This window comes from Falco rusticolus, chromosome 1 (genome assembly GCF_015220075.1).
Source record: "Falco rusticolus isolate bFalRus1 chromosome 1, bFalRus1.pri, whole genome shotgun sequence".
In the NCBI taxonomy this organism is placed as follows: Eukaryota; Metazoa; Chordata; class Aves; order Falconiformes; family Falconidae; genus Falco; species Falco rusticolus.
The window spans coordinates 20,046,065-20,062,153 of NC_051187.1; the positions used below are offsets into that span (position 1 = coordinate 20,046,065).

General features: G+C 46.5%; 2 protein-coding genes across 2 annotated transcripts; one reads left to right on the top strand and one right to left on the bottom strand.

Annotated features, from left to right (window-relative positions):
* Positions 1-51: 51 nt before the first annotated feature.
* SMYD4 (SET and MYND domain containing 4) lies at positions 52-6,487 on the top strand. The gene is made up of 10 exons (XM_037374385.1): positions 52-224; positions 308-455; positions 964-1,053; positions 1,542-2,694; positions 2,990-3,172; positions 3,473-3,639; positions 4,309-4,441; positions 4,878-4,994; positions 5,344-5,467; positions 6,169-6,487. The coding sequence occupies exons 1-10, from the start codon at positions 94-96 to the stop codon at positions 6,317-6,319; spliced, it is 2,397 nt and encodes a 798-aa protein (XP_037230282.1). The 5' UTR covers positions 52-93; the 3' UTR covers positions 6,320-6,487.
* Positions 6,488-6,996: 509 nt separating this feature from the next.
* SERPINF1 (serpin family F member 1) lies at positions 6,997-14,117 on the bottom strand. Its single transcript, XM_037374453.1, has 8 exons — positions 13,963-14,117; positions 11,356-11,441; positions 10,762-10,960; positions 10,527-10,682; positions 9,537-9,740; positions 8,607-8,749; positions 7,784-7,994; positions 6,997-7,405 (listed from the first exon to the last, which is right to left on the bottom strand). The coding sequence occupies exons 2-8, from the start codon at positions 11,431-11,433 to the stop codon at positions 7,146-7,148; spliced, it is 1,251 nt and encodes a 416-aa protein (XP_037230350.1). The 5' UTR covers positions 11,434-11,441; positions 13,963-14,117; the 3' UTR covers positions 6,997-7,145.
* Between the last annotated feature and the right edge of the window lie 1,972 nt (positions 14,118-16,089).

Genomic DNA, 16,089 nt, shown 5'->3' on the forward strand with positions numbered 1-16,089 from the left:
AGCGCGCCCATTGGCTGCCCGGCACCGTACGGCGGAAGCGCTGCCGGGAGCGTACTACCGGTGCTGGTGGGCGCCGCCATTAGGCTATCGGTGATGGCGCTGCCGGTGGAGGAGTGGCGGCTGTGCGCTGCCCGGTGCTGGGCCGCGCTGGAGCCGCAGCTGCGGGAGCAGTTGACGGTAGCGTCGCTGCACGACATGGTGCGCCTGGGCTGCGGCCTCCTGCGGTGAGCGGCGGGTGGGGTGGGGTGGGGCGGGGCGGGGCGGAACGGGGCGGGCGGAGCGCGGAGCTGACCCCCGTGTCCCTCAGGCCCGAGGAGGAGGCGGCAGCTCTGCGGCGCTTATGCCGCCAGGCGCGGGCGGGCAAGGAGCCGGCGGCCGCGCGCTTCTACCGGGAGGAGGGAAACCGGTTGTTCGGCCGCCGCCATTACGGGGCCGCCGCGAGGCTCTACTCGCAGGTAGGTGGGGCGGGGACAGCCCCGCGGCGGGCTCCTCACGGCCCGGGGTCTCCCGCCGAAGGGCCGCTGGGGAGGGGTGGCTCCCGTGAGGGGATCCCCGGGGAGGGGTGGCTCCCGTGAGGGGATCCCCGGGGAGGGGTGGCTCCCGTGAGGGGATCCCCGGGGAGGGGTGGCTCCCGTGAGGGGATCCCCGGGGAGGGGTGGCTCCCGTGAGGGGATCCCCGGGGAGGGGTGGCTCCCGTGAGGGGATCCCCGGGGAGGGGTGGCTCCCGTGAGGGGATCCCCGGGGAGGGGTGGCTCCCGTGAGGGGATCCCCGGGGAGGGGTGGCTCCCGTGAGGGGATCCCCGGGGAGGGGTGGCTCCCGTGAGGGGATCCCCGGGGAGGGGTGGCTCCCGTGAGGGGATCCCCGGGGAGGGGTGGCTCCCGTGAGGGGATCCCCGGGGAGGGGTGGCTCCGTGAGGGGTCCCCGTGGCCCCCCAAGAGGCGGCAGCTGTCCGGTCTCTACAGGCGGCGTCCCACGAGCTCCCCGGCAGCCCTGAGGTGTCTGTCTGCTTCGCCAACCGCTCGGCCGCCCTCTTCCACCTCGGGTGCTTCGAGGTAAGCGGGAAGGGGGGGTGCTATGGCAGCTCCCACCCCGGGCTCCTGGGGGGCCCTGAGCCAGGCTGCGAACACAGGGGGTGGCCTGCGGCCTCTTGCGTGGCGTGAGGGGGGGGGACAGGGGTGTGGAGGAGCCCGGGTGCAGCCTGAGGTGTTACCACACAGTGTTTGCACACAGGGTTCAAATAGGTGCTTTCACAAATCCCACAGTAATGGGTATTTAATTGTTCCAACAAGAGACTGTAGGTCAGATGTGCTCCCGAAGCAGTGCTTACAGCATCCATTGTACTTAAACTTGCTGAAAGGTTCCATCTTTCCTTTTTTTTTCTATGTTAGGAGGCTTCATTTGGCCAACAGATTGGCTATGTGTGTGGAATTTACAGAATAACATAGTCTTATTAAAATATTCTGCATCTTAAACAGAATAAAAGAGTACGAGTCTCAGCTGGGTTTCAAGTCCATTTAAAAGGCCTCATCTTGGTTTTTAGGTTTGTTTGGAAGATATCGCCAGGGCTGAAAGTCATGGCTATCCAGACAGGCTGCTGCCCAAGGTCTTGCTGCGGAAAGCTGAATGTCTGCTGTGTTTGGGGAGGTTACAGGATGCAGCAGACGCCCTCAGTGTGGTGGAGAATAAAATTGGTATGGATGGGATCATGACTAGTCCTACACACCAGACACTGCTAAAAAAGTTAAGTCAACTGAAGATTCAAATACATGAGAAAGAGAGCTGTCCAGAGCCTGCACAAGAAGCATGCTGTGACATTCAAAGAAAGTTGGAGACCTGGGAAGAGAATGACAGTATTTCAGGTGCATCTTCATCTTTGAGATTGAATTTTGATACAGAGAGAGGACGTCACTTGGTGGCCTCCCAGGACATCCTGCCAGGACAGAGCTTGTTGAAGGAGGAAGCCTTCGTAAGCGTGCTCTGCCCAGGGGAGAGCTTTCTTCTGCAGGACAGCAGTGAAACAGTGTGGGACACTCGAGTCACTAATGCTGATCTTTATTGCCACCGTTGTCTGAGACAGCTTTTAGCCTCAGTGCCTTGCCATGGGTGCAGTTACGCAAAGTACTGCAGCCAGAACTGTGCAGACATGGCATGGGAGCAGTACCACAGGACAGAATGCTCCTTGGGAGCACTGCTTCTCACGTTAGGGGTCTTTTGCCATGTTGCCTTGAGGACTGTTCTACTGGCAGGATTTGTGGAGGTTAGGAGGCTGGTGGAATGGTCCCACAGTGGTGAAAAGGACCCTCATAACCCTGAGGCAAGGTGCAGACATCTTGGTGAGGCACCAGATACAAGAGTCAGTACCAGAGGTATCCCTGGTTGCAATGACAACGGTCAGTACCAAAGTTCTTACCAAGCTGTGTTCAACCTTTTGCCACATACAGAGAAGCATAGCCCTGAACATAAGTTCCTTTGCATGTTGAGTGTAGTGGCTATATGCAAACAACTGCAAGAAGCTGGCCTAGAGGCTGCTGTTTTGAATCGGGAATCATCTGAGAAGCGGTCTAAACCAAAGACGTGTGAAAAAACATCAGGTGAATTGTCTCTAGAACTGAAGATTATGGCAGAAGCGATGCTGAGGCATGTATTACAGCTGCAATGTAATGCACAAGCAATCACTGTAATGCAGGAGATAGGTAAGATAAAAACTTTAAGCTGTTCCCTGTTGTTCTTGCTCATCTAGCTTGTGTGAAGAGATTAAATTATAAAGCTTCCATTGCAGATGGGAATGACTTGCTTAAAATGTAACGGCCTGTCCCATACTGGCCTGTTCTTTGGTGCACAAGTAGAGGTTATTTAGCTATTTATTGCAGCAATATAGCAGAAACCTTTCTGCTCTCCTATCTGCAATTGGTCACAGTGCTCATTGCATAAGTTGCGTGGGTTACTGAGCATTCATTCTCAACCTACTTGTTTTTCCTCTGTCTTTAGGGTCCGGAGATAGTGCTGTTGTAAATAAGAAGCCTGTGCGCCTGGCGACAGCCTTCTTTCCTGTCCTCAGCCTTCTGAACCATTCATGCTGTCCCAATATTAGTGTGTCATTCAGTGGGACAGCTGCCACTGTCAGGGCATCACAGCCAATCCCAAGCGGCCAAGAGATTTTCCATTGCTATGGTAAGTATTAACTCTCTGTCTCAAGGCACAGACATCCTTTCACCTCGACTTGGCATGCTAACTAATTGCTATTAATATCATAATTCCTAGTATAATGTTGTTAGAATCTTTATGTATAAGCCTTGATCGAATATATCAGCACAAGATTTTATCTCTTGATTTATCTCTGTTACATTTTTGGTCTCCAGTTGTGCCCCCTCCAAAAGATGGTATATCTAGTCTTAATGATAACAAAGATTTTAGTCTGCTGTTAAGAACTGTGCCTGTTTAGAGATTTCTACCCTTGCCATCCCTTTGCAGGGCCTCACCGATGTAGAATGAGGGTTGCTGAGAGACAACAGCTTCTCAGTCAGTATTTCTTTGAGTGTCGCTGTCAGGCATGCCTTGATGAGTTAGAGTCTGATGTCAAGAGTGTGGTGTCCATGAGAAACTCATTCTGCTGTCCGAGCTGCCGGGCTCCAATGCAGGTAGTTCTTCATTAGTTATGATTGTATAACTTACTAGGATGTGTAACATTTGGGTCTCTGGGAAAGTCAAGAGTTAAAAACCTCAGTCTGGGATCTTGGCTCGGAGGACAAAAGTCCTTGTAGAGTCAAGACAGTCTCTCACTGTTCTTAGCTTTCTTGTGACATTCTTGTATGTCAGTCTTCCAGCATTATAGGGAAAATAATGCCTTCAACCGCAAGTTAAAATCCCTTTGAACCTGATGGAAGAACTTCAGAATATCAGGGGCATGGATGAGAGGAAGGGGTATATTTAGGAAGAAAATGGAGGCCTGGAGTCTAGAACAGAAGGTGTATGTACAGGAGCTGTATGTAGAGAGAGTCATGCTCTGCAGTTCAAAGGATATAAATGAAAACAGTGTGTAGGCTAGTGTGTATTTTGTACGAACATTAATTGTGTACCACGTGACCCTGCTTTGGCCTAATCCATAGCCCAAATAGTCATAGCTATTCCTGGGAGTTTCTCATAAAATCAAATGAGCTAATAGCAATTTACAAGCAAGTCACTTTGTTTAATGAATGCAGCTGAGAAACAATTTAGCACCTCTATAACACAATACAGAGATAACGGAGATGGAAAGTAAGGTTTGAGTTGAATGAAAGCAGGAATGATCACAGGGATGATTTCCACAGGGGGAAGACATGCTTTGTTGTTCAAATGAAGTGTGCGCGATCTCAGTCAGCAGAGAGAGTCTGTCGTGCCGTTTACGGGACCTTCAGCAACAAATCAAGGAAGGATTAGAACTGCTAAGGGACAGGAAGGCTGGTAAGACTCAACTTTCTACTTTAAGGTCAGCAGCTAATGAGTGTGCATCGGGCGACGTAGTTCTAGCCATGAGATGGCACTGTTGCTTATGCAGTTGGGGTCTTTTGGCATGCAGCCTGGTGTCCCTGGGGACTTGAGCTTTACTGTTTTTTATGCCCCTGATCCGGGTATTAATCTAAGTCACACATTGTTCCATAGTAACTTAAAGAACTCAGGGTAACATTGGAGTTACACATTCCCAGGCCTTGCTTTCCTGGAGTGAGTTGGGCCAGCACTGCGTTAGAATAAGCAGGGTTGCAGATGAAGTCAATGTTGAATCCTAACCAAATCTGGCTGTGTAAGATGCAAAGATGAGATTGGACTGATGTTATTTCATGGATCATGGAAAGCTGGAGACTGGATAGTAGGATGAATTTGACACCCTCTTTTGTTACAGATCAGGCTATCAAAACACTCCTGAAATGTCAGATGGATGCTGGAAATTTCCTGTCTTCAGAGCATTTGCTGATGGGAGAGATGGAGGATCATCTGGCACAGGTCTATGCTACTCTTGGTATGACGTTGTCTTCTCATTATCTTTAGTCTTCTGAGCTTTGAATTCAACATGACTAGCCTTTTCTCTGGCTAGCCCTTTCACTTCTCTCCTACTGCATTTCTCTAGTTTTGATGGCAGGACTCTCAGAAAGACTGCTTTAGCCAAAACTGCATTCCCGGCAGCCAGTGAACAGTAATGTGATCTCATGTTCTTCTACATTCCCTGTCCTGGTCAGCAGCCTCCCAAGAATTCTGTGGACACATAGTTCATTACATTTTGCATGACACTGTCAGGTTTTTCCTGTGGCAGTAGCTCTAGAAAGTATTCATGACTCATTTTTTGTTTTGTTTTGGTTTTTTTCCCTCAGGGAAGTGGCAGGAAGCAGCCAGGCACCTGGAGAGGAGTATTCGGATTGTGGAAATGCATCATGGGCCATCAAGTGTAGAAATAGGTCATGAACTTTTCAAGCTGGCACAAATTCTTTTCAATGGGTAAATTTGCTTTCATTCTCTGTCCCTTCCCTGCACCACTCCTGTGTCTGACAAGGTGGCCCTTGGCACCTTGCAGGTGTCTTGCAGGACCCTGGGCGGTCTGGCACGGATACAAAAGTTGGCCATCACTCAAGTGCAGGCTCGTTAATCCCATTGGGGTTCACTTCTACCTCAGGACTCATTTTGGACCCATTTCTCAGTTTTATGCCTATCTATTCTTTTCTTCTCCCTGGCTCCATTTATTCCCTGTCTTATTGTTTTATTTTGACACCTTTTTTTAAACACCTTTGGTGTTTATATCTCAGTTGTATAATGTTGTTGACATCTTTTTGAAGGGGGAAATAAGATCCTCTTGCTCTGTTTTGGTAAGCAAATCCCCTGACTGCTTCTGAAAATCTTCTCACAACACCTCCCTTTGACTGAAGAATTTTAGCAGGAGCTGCAGTGAGGATGTAGTGGGTACCTGTACTCAAAGATAACATTTCAAGTTTTTGTCCCTCTCCTTACTTTTTCTCCCCTCATCATCCTCCCTTTGCGGCCGAAGTGCACACTATTTGCCTGGTGCTGAAAGGCAGTGGAAGGTAGGATCTATACCCATGAACAGGTTTAGGTTTTTGTTGGGGAGGAGGTAAAGGTTGTGTAAGTCAAGGAGCTGAATTAAGTATTTTGTATCATCTGTTCTTATTCTCTTCCTATTTCAGATTTGCAGTTTCTGAAGCTCTAAGCACGATTCAAAGAGCAGAGGAGATTTTGTCAGTGCACTGTGGTCCTCAGAGTGCTCAGATCCAGGAACTACAAGAGATGAAGACCTGTCTGTCAGAGCTTCCCAGAAGCATCCTTCAGAGGACTTAATTTCCCTGTCAAAGGAAGCTGCAATGTGATCTTTCATCAAAGCTAAGTGTCATGTGGTAAGGCAGCCATGTAGTACAAGCTGGAAAATCATGTGTAGCAACAACTTGAATGAAATCTGAAATGCTCTTTAGTGAGACTGTTGTAAATAAAATGACCAATTTAACATGAGGGGTCTGTGTGTGGTATGGTGGGAATAGAGGCTATTGCATAACTTCTGCATGTGGGTTTGAAGCAAATGTTTGAGAGGTGCTTGTATGCGTGTGTTTCTAGGTATGTGAATCTTTCATGTGTGGCACCCTGATGATTACGAACATGCAGTCATCCAGACCACGCTGCCTTTTACTTCTAATGCTATAAAGCACTTTTCTTCTCTGCAGTGTGAAATGTAAACGGTTGAAATGGATGAGGCAGCAGGTTGGGAAGTGCAAACTTAGAAGCTAGGAGAAGAGGCACTGCAGAACTTGGAGGGCTACCAGCGCAGACCTGTCAGTGATGAGGAATTCACTATAAACAACTGGTATCAGGTTAGAAGACAGGATAGGGGAAAATGCAGTATACACCAGATAATGCTTGTGTATAGGACACAGAACTTCATTGTGGCCAATCTTGGGGAAATGGGAATGTGAAGTCATATGATGCAGGCAGACAGTCTTTCAAGGGAGAATACTGGCGCTTGCTGAGATTAATAGCAAAAGCTCTTTTATTGCAGCATGAAGGCATATGATTTGCAAGTTGTGTCTTTGTGCAGCAGAGCAGGGAGCCAGTACCCCTCCCAAAACCACCCTTTCCATTTGGGCCCCACCATTGCAGATTATTGTGAAGGGATCTAAACACTCCTGGGGTCCAGGATCTTGCCAATAAAGAGGAGGGTTCCAGTGGTATCATCTCGCAGTACAAGAAGGAAAGGTCTGTCCACATGATATTCAATGGGGAAGGTCAGACGAGCGGCATTCACCCCAGGATTTGGTGTGGATTTTTCCCCATCTTCAGTAAGCTCCAAAATTGCCTTGTGTTGTATGTGAGATAGCTTAACAGGTTTGGCAGAAATCTGGGTAAAATCAGGTGATGTGAAAAGTGACTGGAGCCCTGGAGGAAAGAGAAAATTCCATTAGCTAAAACCATAGCTTGCAGGTGGGAGAGCAGTACTGCTGATGCTGTGATCCAGGAGGGCACGTAGCTGCTGTACTAGAGTTTATTGGGGATAAAAGGGAGAAGCAGCTTCTATCTGTTTGTACTCAGCTTCTCCCTTTCAACCTCAGAAACATTGTAAGAGCTTAGTGGAAAGATGTGATAAAAAGTTGAGGGGTCCTGCACCAAGGTGATTTAGTTGCTGGTGAAATCTCTACAAGCTGACAGCAGGACTTAACTAATAACCCACCAGCTTCATACACTTCTGAGAGCAGGAAGCAACTTGCCCACTGCTTGGAGCCCTGGCAGTCTGTAGAGGGGGTGGGATGTACATACTTGTCTCCTTCACTGTGCTGCCGAGTGCCTCTTCATAGTTCAGCTTTAATTTGGGCAAGCTTAGCACAGCATGGACTGTCTTCAGCTCCTTGTCTACATCATGGACAAACTCAGAAGTAAGGCTTTCTTCTATCAGAGTCATATTCTGGGTCACCTTCGTAGGCAGGAAGAACATGGCACTGATTCCCTCTGTCAGTGGCAGCTGTGCAATCTGGAAGGCCAGTTATAAATAAGAGAGAGTCACATCAATAATAAACAGTTTTACCCATCCCATACCAGGCACAGGCCTGAGTCTTGACTGCCTGGTCTTTCCAGTTAACGTTTGGTCATCTTCCCTGTTTGCTTTTATTGGACACGATTCCTCCTGACCCCTCAGGCACGCAGGCTTTCATCAACCCATGCTGCTCCCTTTCTATTACACCGCAAGTGCTCTCTCACCTGTTGAATCCTGTAATGAACTACAGTATTGCTTTGGGGGATTCTCATCTGGAACTCCTTTGAGCTCATGCTACGGTGAAAGATTTATTGGAAGAGGTAGAGATGGAAAAGTTTTGAGGGGTGTGCCCTGCCCTTCTTGCTCAACTTTAGGTCACGCAATACAGGCTAGTAGGATCTGTGCATTATTTAAATTCTGGACTGATTGTCACATAGCCAATGTAGAAGCAGGATATTCTAACAATCAACATACTGCCTTTCAAACTAGGGATTGCAAAACTAGCCCGATGGGAGCAAGGCTGTCTTCTGGAATGGGTTAGCAGATAAGTGTAGCTGACCCTGTTCCTCAGTAGGTTTAGGAGATCTTGTGCAGTATTTGCTCTCTGACCTTGCAGTTGAGTTCTGAGTCAAAACCATATCGCAGTATGGCTTTGGGGTCTGACATCATGGACACCTTCACAGTTCTGTCCTCATCCAGATGGAATTCCTTCAGGGCAGTCTTCTTGGTGTCAAACTTGGTTTTCCATGTCCCTATTTTTTAAAAGATAAAATGGAGGATTTTCTGGAATATTAGCATATGAAAGCAGGCTTGTGTCTGTGGCTGAGTAATCTCGTGCTTTATATATAGTGTTTGCATTTTAAGAGTTGAGGCAATCGAATGATGATAGGGATGGAAATAGACTGATTGGAGCTACTGATTTACTGCCGCCCTTTGGCCTCTTCTTTTCATCTGAGAATTGGCTCAATGGGAAATAAAAAAATCAAGCCAGTGTATGGGTGGAGTAGCTATTGGGAAGTTGATGTCTACTTATGTAATTACAAAACTATTTTAAAGGGTAACAATTGTGTCAATGCATATAAAGTGCTTCTCTCCCCGCCCTTTATTTTGCTCTTTGTCTCTAAGCAATAATTCTGCAGGACACTGGCTTACAGCATGTTCTAGAACAGCTCTCTAGTATTTTCCTCCATTCCCTCTATGGTGGTAAAAAGGCTCAGTACACACTTTAAGTTGTGCCTTCCCTAAATGGTAATATTCTTTCTTTTGCCGTGGAGTTTTGTGAGCTTAAACTTTCTTCTCTGGTCTCTTACTGCAAACAGGTCAACATTCAGCTTCCCAAGAGTAGTAATTCCCCCCTTGAAGACTATTTCTGTCCAGGTAGCGTGCATTTTTTCTTCATTGCCAAACAGTCTCAAACACTGTCATCTTACACTCTCTCTCTTTGGCAGTCTGTTTGCGCTGGAAGTGAGAGTGTTCCTTCATCGCTTCTAACACATGCTTAGTAGACCATCTCTGCAACCAAGCACACAACATTCTTACCCTTGAAGTAAGCAGCCCCAGCAAGGAGAATACTGACATCTGTGGGCATGTCCTTCATAAACCGCATAATCCTTCCTTTTGTCTGTTGTCGTACCCAGCTGTTGATTTCTTGGAGGTCTAGCTGGGTATTGCCACTTAGTGCCCTCGGACGCATCTTGTAGAACTTCTCTAGCTGGCTGTGAAAACCAGGCTTCACTCTCAGTCCTGGGGAACGAAAACATTGATATTGCAGCTAGTTCCCTTATCAAAACAATCTCAAGGCAGCAGACTGCAATCGAAAGCACAGCAGCAGTTCTCATAACATGTCTTTGGCTGCATATATACAGAAAAACCTGCTTTGAAGAAGAATGACTTGAAGGCACATTGAGGAAACTGATCCAAATTCTATAGCCACCCATGGGGGAGTATGGGCTAACTCTCTCCTGAAAAGTAACAAAAGGAGATAAAAACAGAAGGCTTGGACACAGCTATTCCTACATCAGTCTTTCTTCTTTCTCCAGCTTGCTTTATGAGTACAGCTTACTTAACCTATCAGATTCTTGGAACCAGCAGGTTCCAAAAGATAGCTCTTAGCTTTCTCAGCAGCTGTTTATTCCACGCCAAAAGCAGACATTTCAAATAGTTCTGCAAGGAATTAAACAAAGGAATATGGCTGAATGCTGTCACAAATAGAAATGGGATTTGTGGTTCCTGGAAGTTAGCAGCACCTGCCAGAAAAGCAAAGGCAAAATTCTCTGAGTTTCTTCTAGGTCTTCCACACATTAGCTGGTCTGTCACCAGTGTCTCTGTGTGCATTAGTCTGGTCTTTTATTAATGTGCACACAAACTTTCCAGGCTTTTTCTGGAGCAGCAACAGTGTTCTGTGCACTGTCTGCATCCTGGCTCAACAGTACATCAGAGCCAAAGCCGTTAGTGCAGTGTTGCTCAGTGTGTTCTACCTGCTACTAGTTATTTAGGTAAAACTTGATAGAGGGGAAGAAGGACTTTTACTTTTCTCCAAGATGATACGGGAGGCACTTTTCATGCTCTTCTCTGGTCCAACCACGCTGCTCAGTAGGTCCTTGTAAGTGTTGTGAACCTCAGCTTTGTTAAGCAGATCATAGAAGAGAGCACGAGAAATCACATCCTCTGTTCGTTCTCCAGCTCCTGCCGGCAACAAGGACAACAGTATGAGGGAAGGCCTGTCAAGCCAAACAGCACGTGGTGGAAAGGGGCAAGAACTCACCAAGCGAGAGACCAGAAAGTGCAGTAGCTAGGCTGAATGGAGACAGTAGCACGTTGGCAGTGGCTGTCCGGCTAGATTGCTGGCGGTACAGGTCATAGCCGAAGTTGGAGACTGCGGCTGCTAGCTTGTTTATAGGGCTCTTGTAGAATGGATCTTCCTCTTCTTCACCAGCATTAGCTCCATCAGCAGTGGCAGAGTTCTAGCAGGTACAGGGAGTGCTTTGGTTAGACTTGCAGTTTACAAGGGCAGGTGCAGTTGTGATAAATGTTTCAAAGGCAAGCAATCTGCAGATACTCTCCTATGATTTACAGAAACACTGGCTTAATCTTACATAGGAATGGTTACTTTAAATTGTCCCAGTAAAGCCGGAGGCAGCACTCAGATTGGAATCCACTATTTCTGCCTCACGGTCATCCCCTGATGTAACTACTGTGGTTTTATCTAGGTAAAGCAGGAGTTAATCTCATTATGTTGCTAAATAAAATCCTAGTAACTCAGGAGGGTAGAGCTTAATCCTTCTGTAAGGTTCTCTAAACTTAAATTACCTGCTCCAGGTATCTCTCCCTCGCTTTCTGCATGTTGTCTTCTACTCACCTGCTCAGTAGCTGAGTTCTGGGATCTGCTTGGGACAGTTAAGAGACCCAAAAAAAGGAAAGCCACTGGAATCTGCATGCCTGAACCTACAGAGTAAGAATATAACAAAGGTAGTTTGAGTGATCAAGCAAATGCATCTCTACCACTACTATTTGCCGTAACTGGTTGTAACGGGAACTGCGATGACACATGCTGCTGCTTGTCCTTCCCAATTGTGAAACACCTGATCTCAGCTGGCTTTTATTCTTCTGTAGTTGGAAGTATTCAGCCAGGCTGGCCCCAGTGATTTCAAAATTAGGCAAGCATATGTCTGGGTTTGCCTGAGTGCAAAATAAGATGCGTGTGGCCCAAACCACGGTGGTGCTAGCAGTGACAGAGTGCCAAGGTCCAGAAAAGCACTAAATAATACTTTCTGAGTTTTAGACTTTAAAAAACTCAATACTTCATTTAAAAAAGGTAGCAAATCCATTTTGTTGAATGGGGTGGAAGACAAAACTGCTTACTGCTCTGCTATACAAGTTACCTGCCTTGCACAGTAGTTTATGATGTTTCTTGTGTCTGCATGTGCTTGGAATGCCGTACAGCCTATATGTGTCCTCTACTGCTTACTTGCAATTTGACAAAGTGAAAGTAGAAGAGCTTTCTTAAAAGACAGTAAGGAAAGAAGCTAGGAGTAAATACCTAACGCTGCACCAGATCTAGAGAAGAAGTGAAAGACAGAGCTTGGCTTAGTCACCTCCCAATGGAGGTGGGAGAAAAGTACCAAACTCCCCAAAGTTGCTCCTTCTGTGGAATCCACTTTTAATTGCTGCAGCCTTGGAATATGTGGCCCTTCCAGACACATCTGTCTGGTCCAAAGGGCAGTGCGCAACTGAGGGTTTCACTGTGGGTAAACCAGAGCTACTGCAGAAGTGTCATGCCCCCGAGAACAGACGCCACTGAGGCTGGTCTGAAGCAATGTTTATGTAGATTCCCAGAAATTAAAGGAAGAGGGCTGTATTTAACTAACCCCTGTGATCCAGGCATCCAGTAAAACAGGAGAAAGAACATGTGTTTCAGATTATCTTCAGCTATAAAGAAAACATGCCTGCTGGTAGAAATACAACCTAAAGCCACGTGGCTACAACAGCCCCAGTTCAGGACCTAGTCTTTTCAGGCAGAGGTTTTACTTCAGTGAAAGGGAGTTCCCTGTTTCCCTTTACTGCCAAAACCCTTTTCTTCTGGAGGTAGTTCTGCTTTGGAGAAAAAGGTGTCATAGTGGAGGTTTTTTCATCTATGTTTAGATGGTGTAACACAGCAGTGGTACTCTCTTTTTCCTGAGCCCTTGCATCTTGTGACCTGCTGCTATCCTAGCTGCTGAGTAGATGAGGTATTCTGGTGCAGAAGATGCGTATCAAGAAGATTTACTATACTGGAACAAACCAATGTATTTGGTGGCACAATAGTGGATATAATGTTGGGATTGCTCATATCATTGCAGAAGTTTATAACAAATAGGCAGCATGCTGAGAGATGAGAGAAGCCCTGCATGAATCTAAGTTAAAAAGGTCTTGGCAAGGACTTTGTGAGGATGCCTGCACCAAGCAGTACTCTTGCATGCTGAGCAGAAGAGGTTTGGCCCAGTCTAGTTTAGGGATGAAGGTTTTCCATGGAGCATAACCTTTTCTCTGGAAAAAAAAAAAAAAAAAAAAAAGAAGAAGAAAAAAAAAGTCTCAACGCAACCTCTGCTTCCAACTACACTGAGCTCCCGGGAGCATGAGAGCGGAGATTGGTTTTGCAGATTTGTATTGTTTTTGCCAGTACTGTCACCAGCTTCGTATTTCTCAAATTTTGCCAAAAAGCAATTTCCATTTTAGAAAGACAAAGCTTTTTGCGTTTGAATTGGCCTGAACATCTGGATTCTATTTGCATGTCTCTTAGCGCACAGCCAGAAATGCAGGGAAAAGAATTTGGTTGGAGCAGAGGTGGGATGGTTTCAGGCATGATATTAAAATCTGTGGCTGCCTTTAAAGAGAAGAGGAGCAACAGCATGCAGCATGTGATGTTACAGTAAGGAAGAAAATTGTGAGAAATGAGCTGAGAAGGAACTTTGTGTCTGGGAGTTGTCTGTTTGAGAAGGCCGCCAGGTGCAAAGGAAGTATTGTGCTTTCCATCGATAGCAGTACAAGTCTCACATCATTTATAAACACTTCTGATTTTAGGGGTGCTGTGAAACATCACCCACAAGTTCAGACTGCTCACTGTGATCACTTCACCCCATGGCACTAACTCCCTCTGAAGCATCTTGCAACCACTAGCTCTAGAGGATCTGATATCACCAAAATTGTTACTGTCGCAAAAAAAGGCATGTTCCCATCTGCAGCACAGACCCTAGAAGGGCAGAAAACCACCCCAGTTCCCAAGCGCTGCTCAGCCCCGGAGGCAAAGAGGTGCCCAAGGATGCTGGTGGCTTCCTACCCATGGTGAGATCTCTCATTTGGTGGGAATTGCACCCTTGAACACCTGCAGAACTGTTCTGCCCATTTCCCAGGTCCTCCTAGAGCTCCCCAGCCCCTGCCCACCGCTCCCCTCGCCGCAGGCTGGGGGCCAGGGCGAGCTGCCCCTTACCTCGGGCTCTTCTGGGTGCTGCCGGCGCTGGCTCCCGGTGGCTTCGAGTCGGGGACAGTGTGGGCTTGGTGCAGCCACATCTGCTTTTTGCTGCTTCCCCCAGCCCAGCCTTCGGCAGGCTTCAGGTTACAGCTTCCCAGGGCTCTCTTAAAGTGCTCTGCTCCCATTTTCTGCTGCTGCCACCCTCCTGATGAATTGCACTAATTTTTTAACCCTGCCTTCCAAAACAAATGTGCTGCCTGTGATAAGGGCAGTTGAGCGGGTAAAGCACAGGTCACAGAGGCAAATGCTCCCTGCCCTGTTTGAGCAAGTCTTCTATCCCTGCCGTTTTGCCATGTGTGACATGAGGGAATTTCTGTCTCAGAGATACGGTTAATGCAGTAGTGTTTAATGGATTAATGTTCAGTATTTAATGGAGAGACTGGTAAAGTGGAAGCAGGATGCTATTGCTGTTTAAAGCAGTTAAGGGGAAGACATTGAGCAGTTCTACCCAGTGGTAGTTACTAGTTAACAAAAAGTTATTAACATAATTGGCTTAAAGGTTTTGGCCAAAAAGAAGACTAAAAAGCTCTTGGTAAAAATGATGAATTAACAGAATGTCGTAGGAGCTTACAGAATGAGAAATGATCTGGAGAAGGAAAAGGGGCCAGAGGTTTTTGCAGTAGATGATTTTAGGGGAGCACCCATCAGTGCACATTTAAATCAAGAGAGTGTATTTTTCGGAAGTATTACATTGTAAAACTCATTGTAACTAGATATTGCAGAAGATGAAAGATAAATAGATTTTGGAGAGAAAAAAACAACCCAAACCAAATTAGACAGGTCCATTGAAAGCTAACGATGGTCGGGTGTAATGTCAGACTCAGCAGCTGAGTGATACAACCAGAGAACAGTTGTTTTTCCTTGTCCCTAATCATTCTTGGCTGCTTTTTCCCCAGTCATTTGTTACTGGCTGCTGGGAGAGCCAAGATACTGGGCTAACTGGACATGTAGCTAGCCTGATCCAGGGCAGCTGTTTGTCTACTTGGAGATGCTGTAAGTAAATTGTAGCCAGTAATGTCAGTGCCCCCAGTCTAGGCTTGCGTTGGGACATCTCCTTGTTGGGCTGCCAGCCTCACCACTAACAGGTAATGAGGAGTTACTCATGCTGGCACTGGGCTCATACAGCCCCTCAGCAAAGAGGAGAAAAGGATGGTTTTAGAGAAGCATTAGCTGCTGTTTTTGCAAGCTGGGAAAGCAAATCAGGTAGCCTGCCCTGTGATTAGTCAGTGCTTCAAAGGTGACCCTTTCTAACAAGAAGAGTAATAGCTCTGCTTTCAACTGCTTCTCGGCCTGCTCTGTGAGAAATTGTCTGCAGAGAGATGTTTGTACTTGTTAGGCTTCCATCGTCGGCCCGAGAATGGGGGTGTTGGCTGTGGAGATATCTTCTGGTGGTTTTAATCTCTTTTTGATACCTTATTTGTGGTATTAAAATGCCTTTTATGGAAGGGCCACTAAAGAAGTTTTTACATCTCGTCTGTATCTTCAAATGAAAGCTCAGCTGTTTAAATACAGGTTTGGTTTTAAAGCATTTAAATCAGAGTGGCAGTTGTATAGGATGTTATTATAGACCAAAGCAAGCTTGATTCCTGTAGGTGAAGGGAATTCACTCATTTAACTAGATGCAAGGGCTTAAACCAGTTTTGTTACGTCGATACAAACGTTTTACTGTTGTTCTGGTTTGTGTCCAAGATAGTAGTCAATATGCTGTCTGAACAGTGTTCACCTCTGCTGTGGAAGTACTGATCATATTCACATGAATTTGCTCTAGTAAAGAAAAAAATACATCTAATATTAAAGATACTGAGACTTACTTGATATTCTCAGCCAGTGTTGCAGATGAGCTATAGAGCAGACACCCTGTGCTCGTCATGTCTTTTCAGAACAGAGCTCAGTCAAAATGAAAGCTTAGCAATGCTAAGTGGAAATTCCTGAGCAGAGACATTAATATTACTTTGCATTTTACAAACTGCCTCTTCTGGAGAGTCAGTAGAGTGAAAAAGAGTCTTAAGGTTGGTGTAACTGATAATTTGTTGAGCAAAGCACAGTCATGGAAGGCTGCTGTACTGTCAAATAAGATTAAATTAA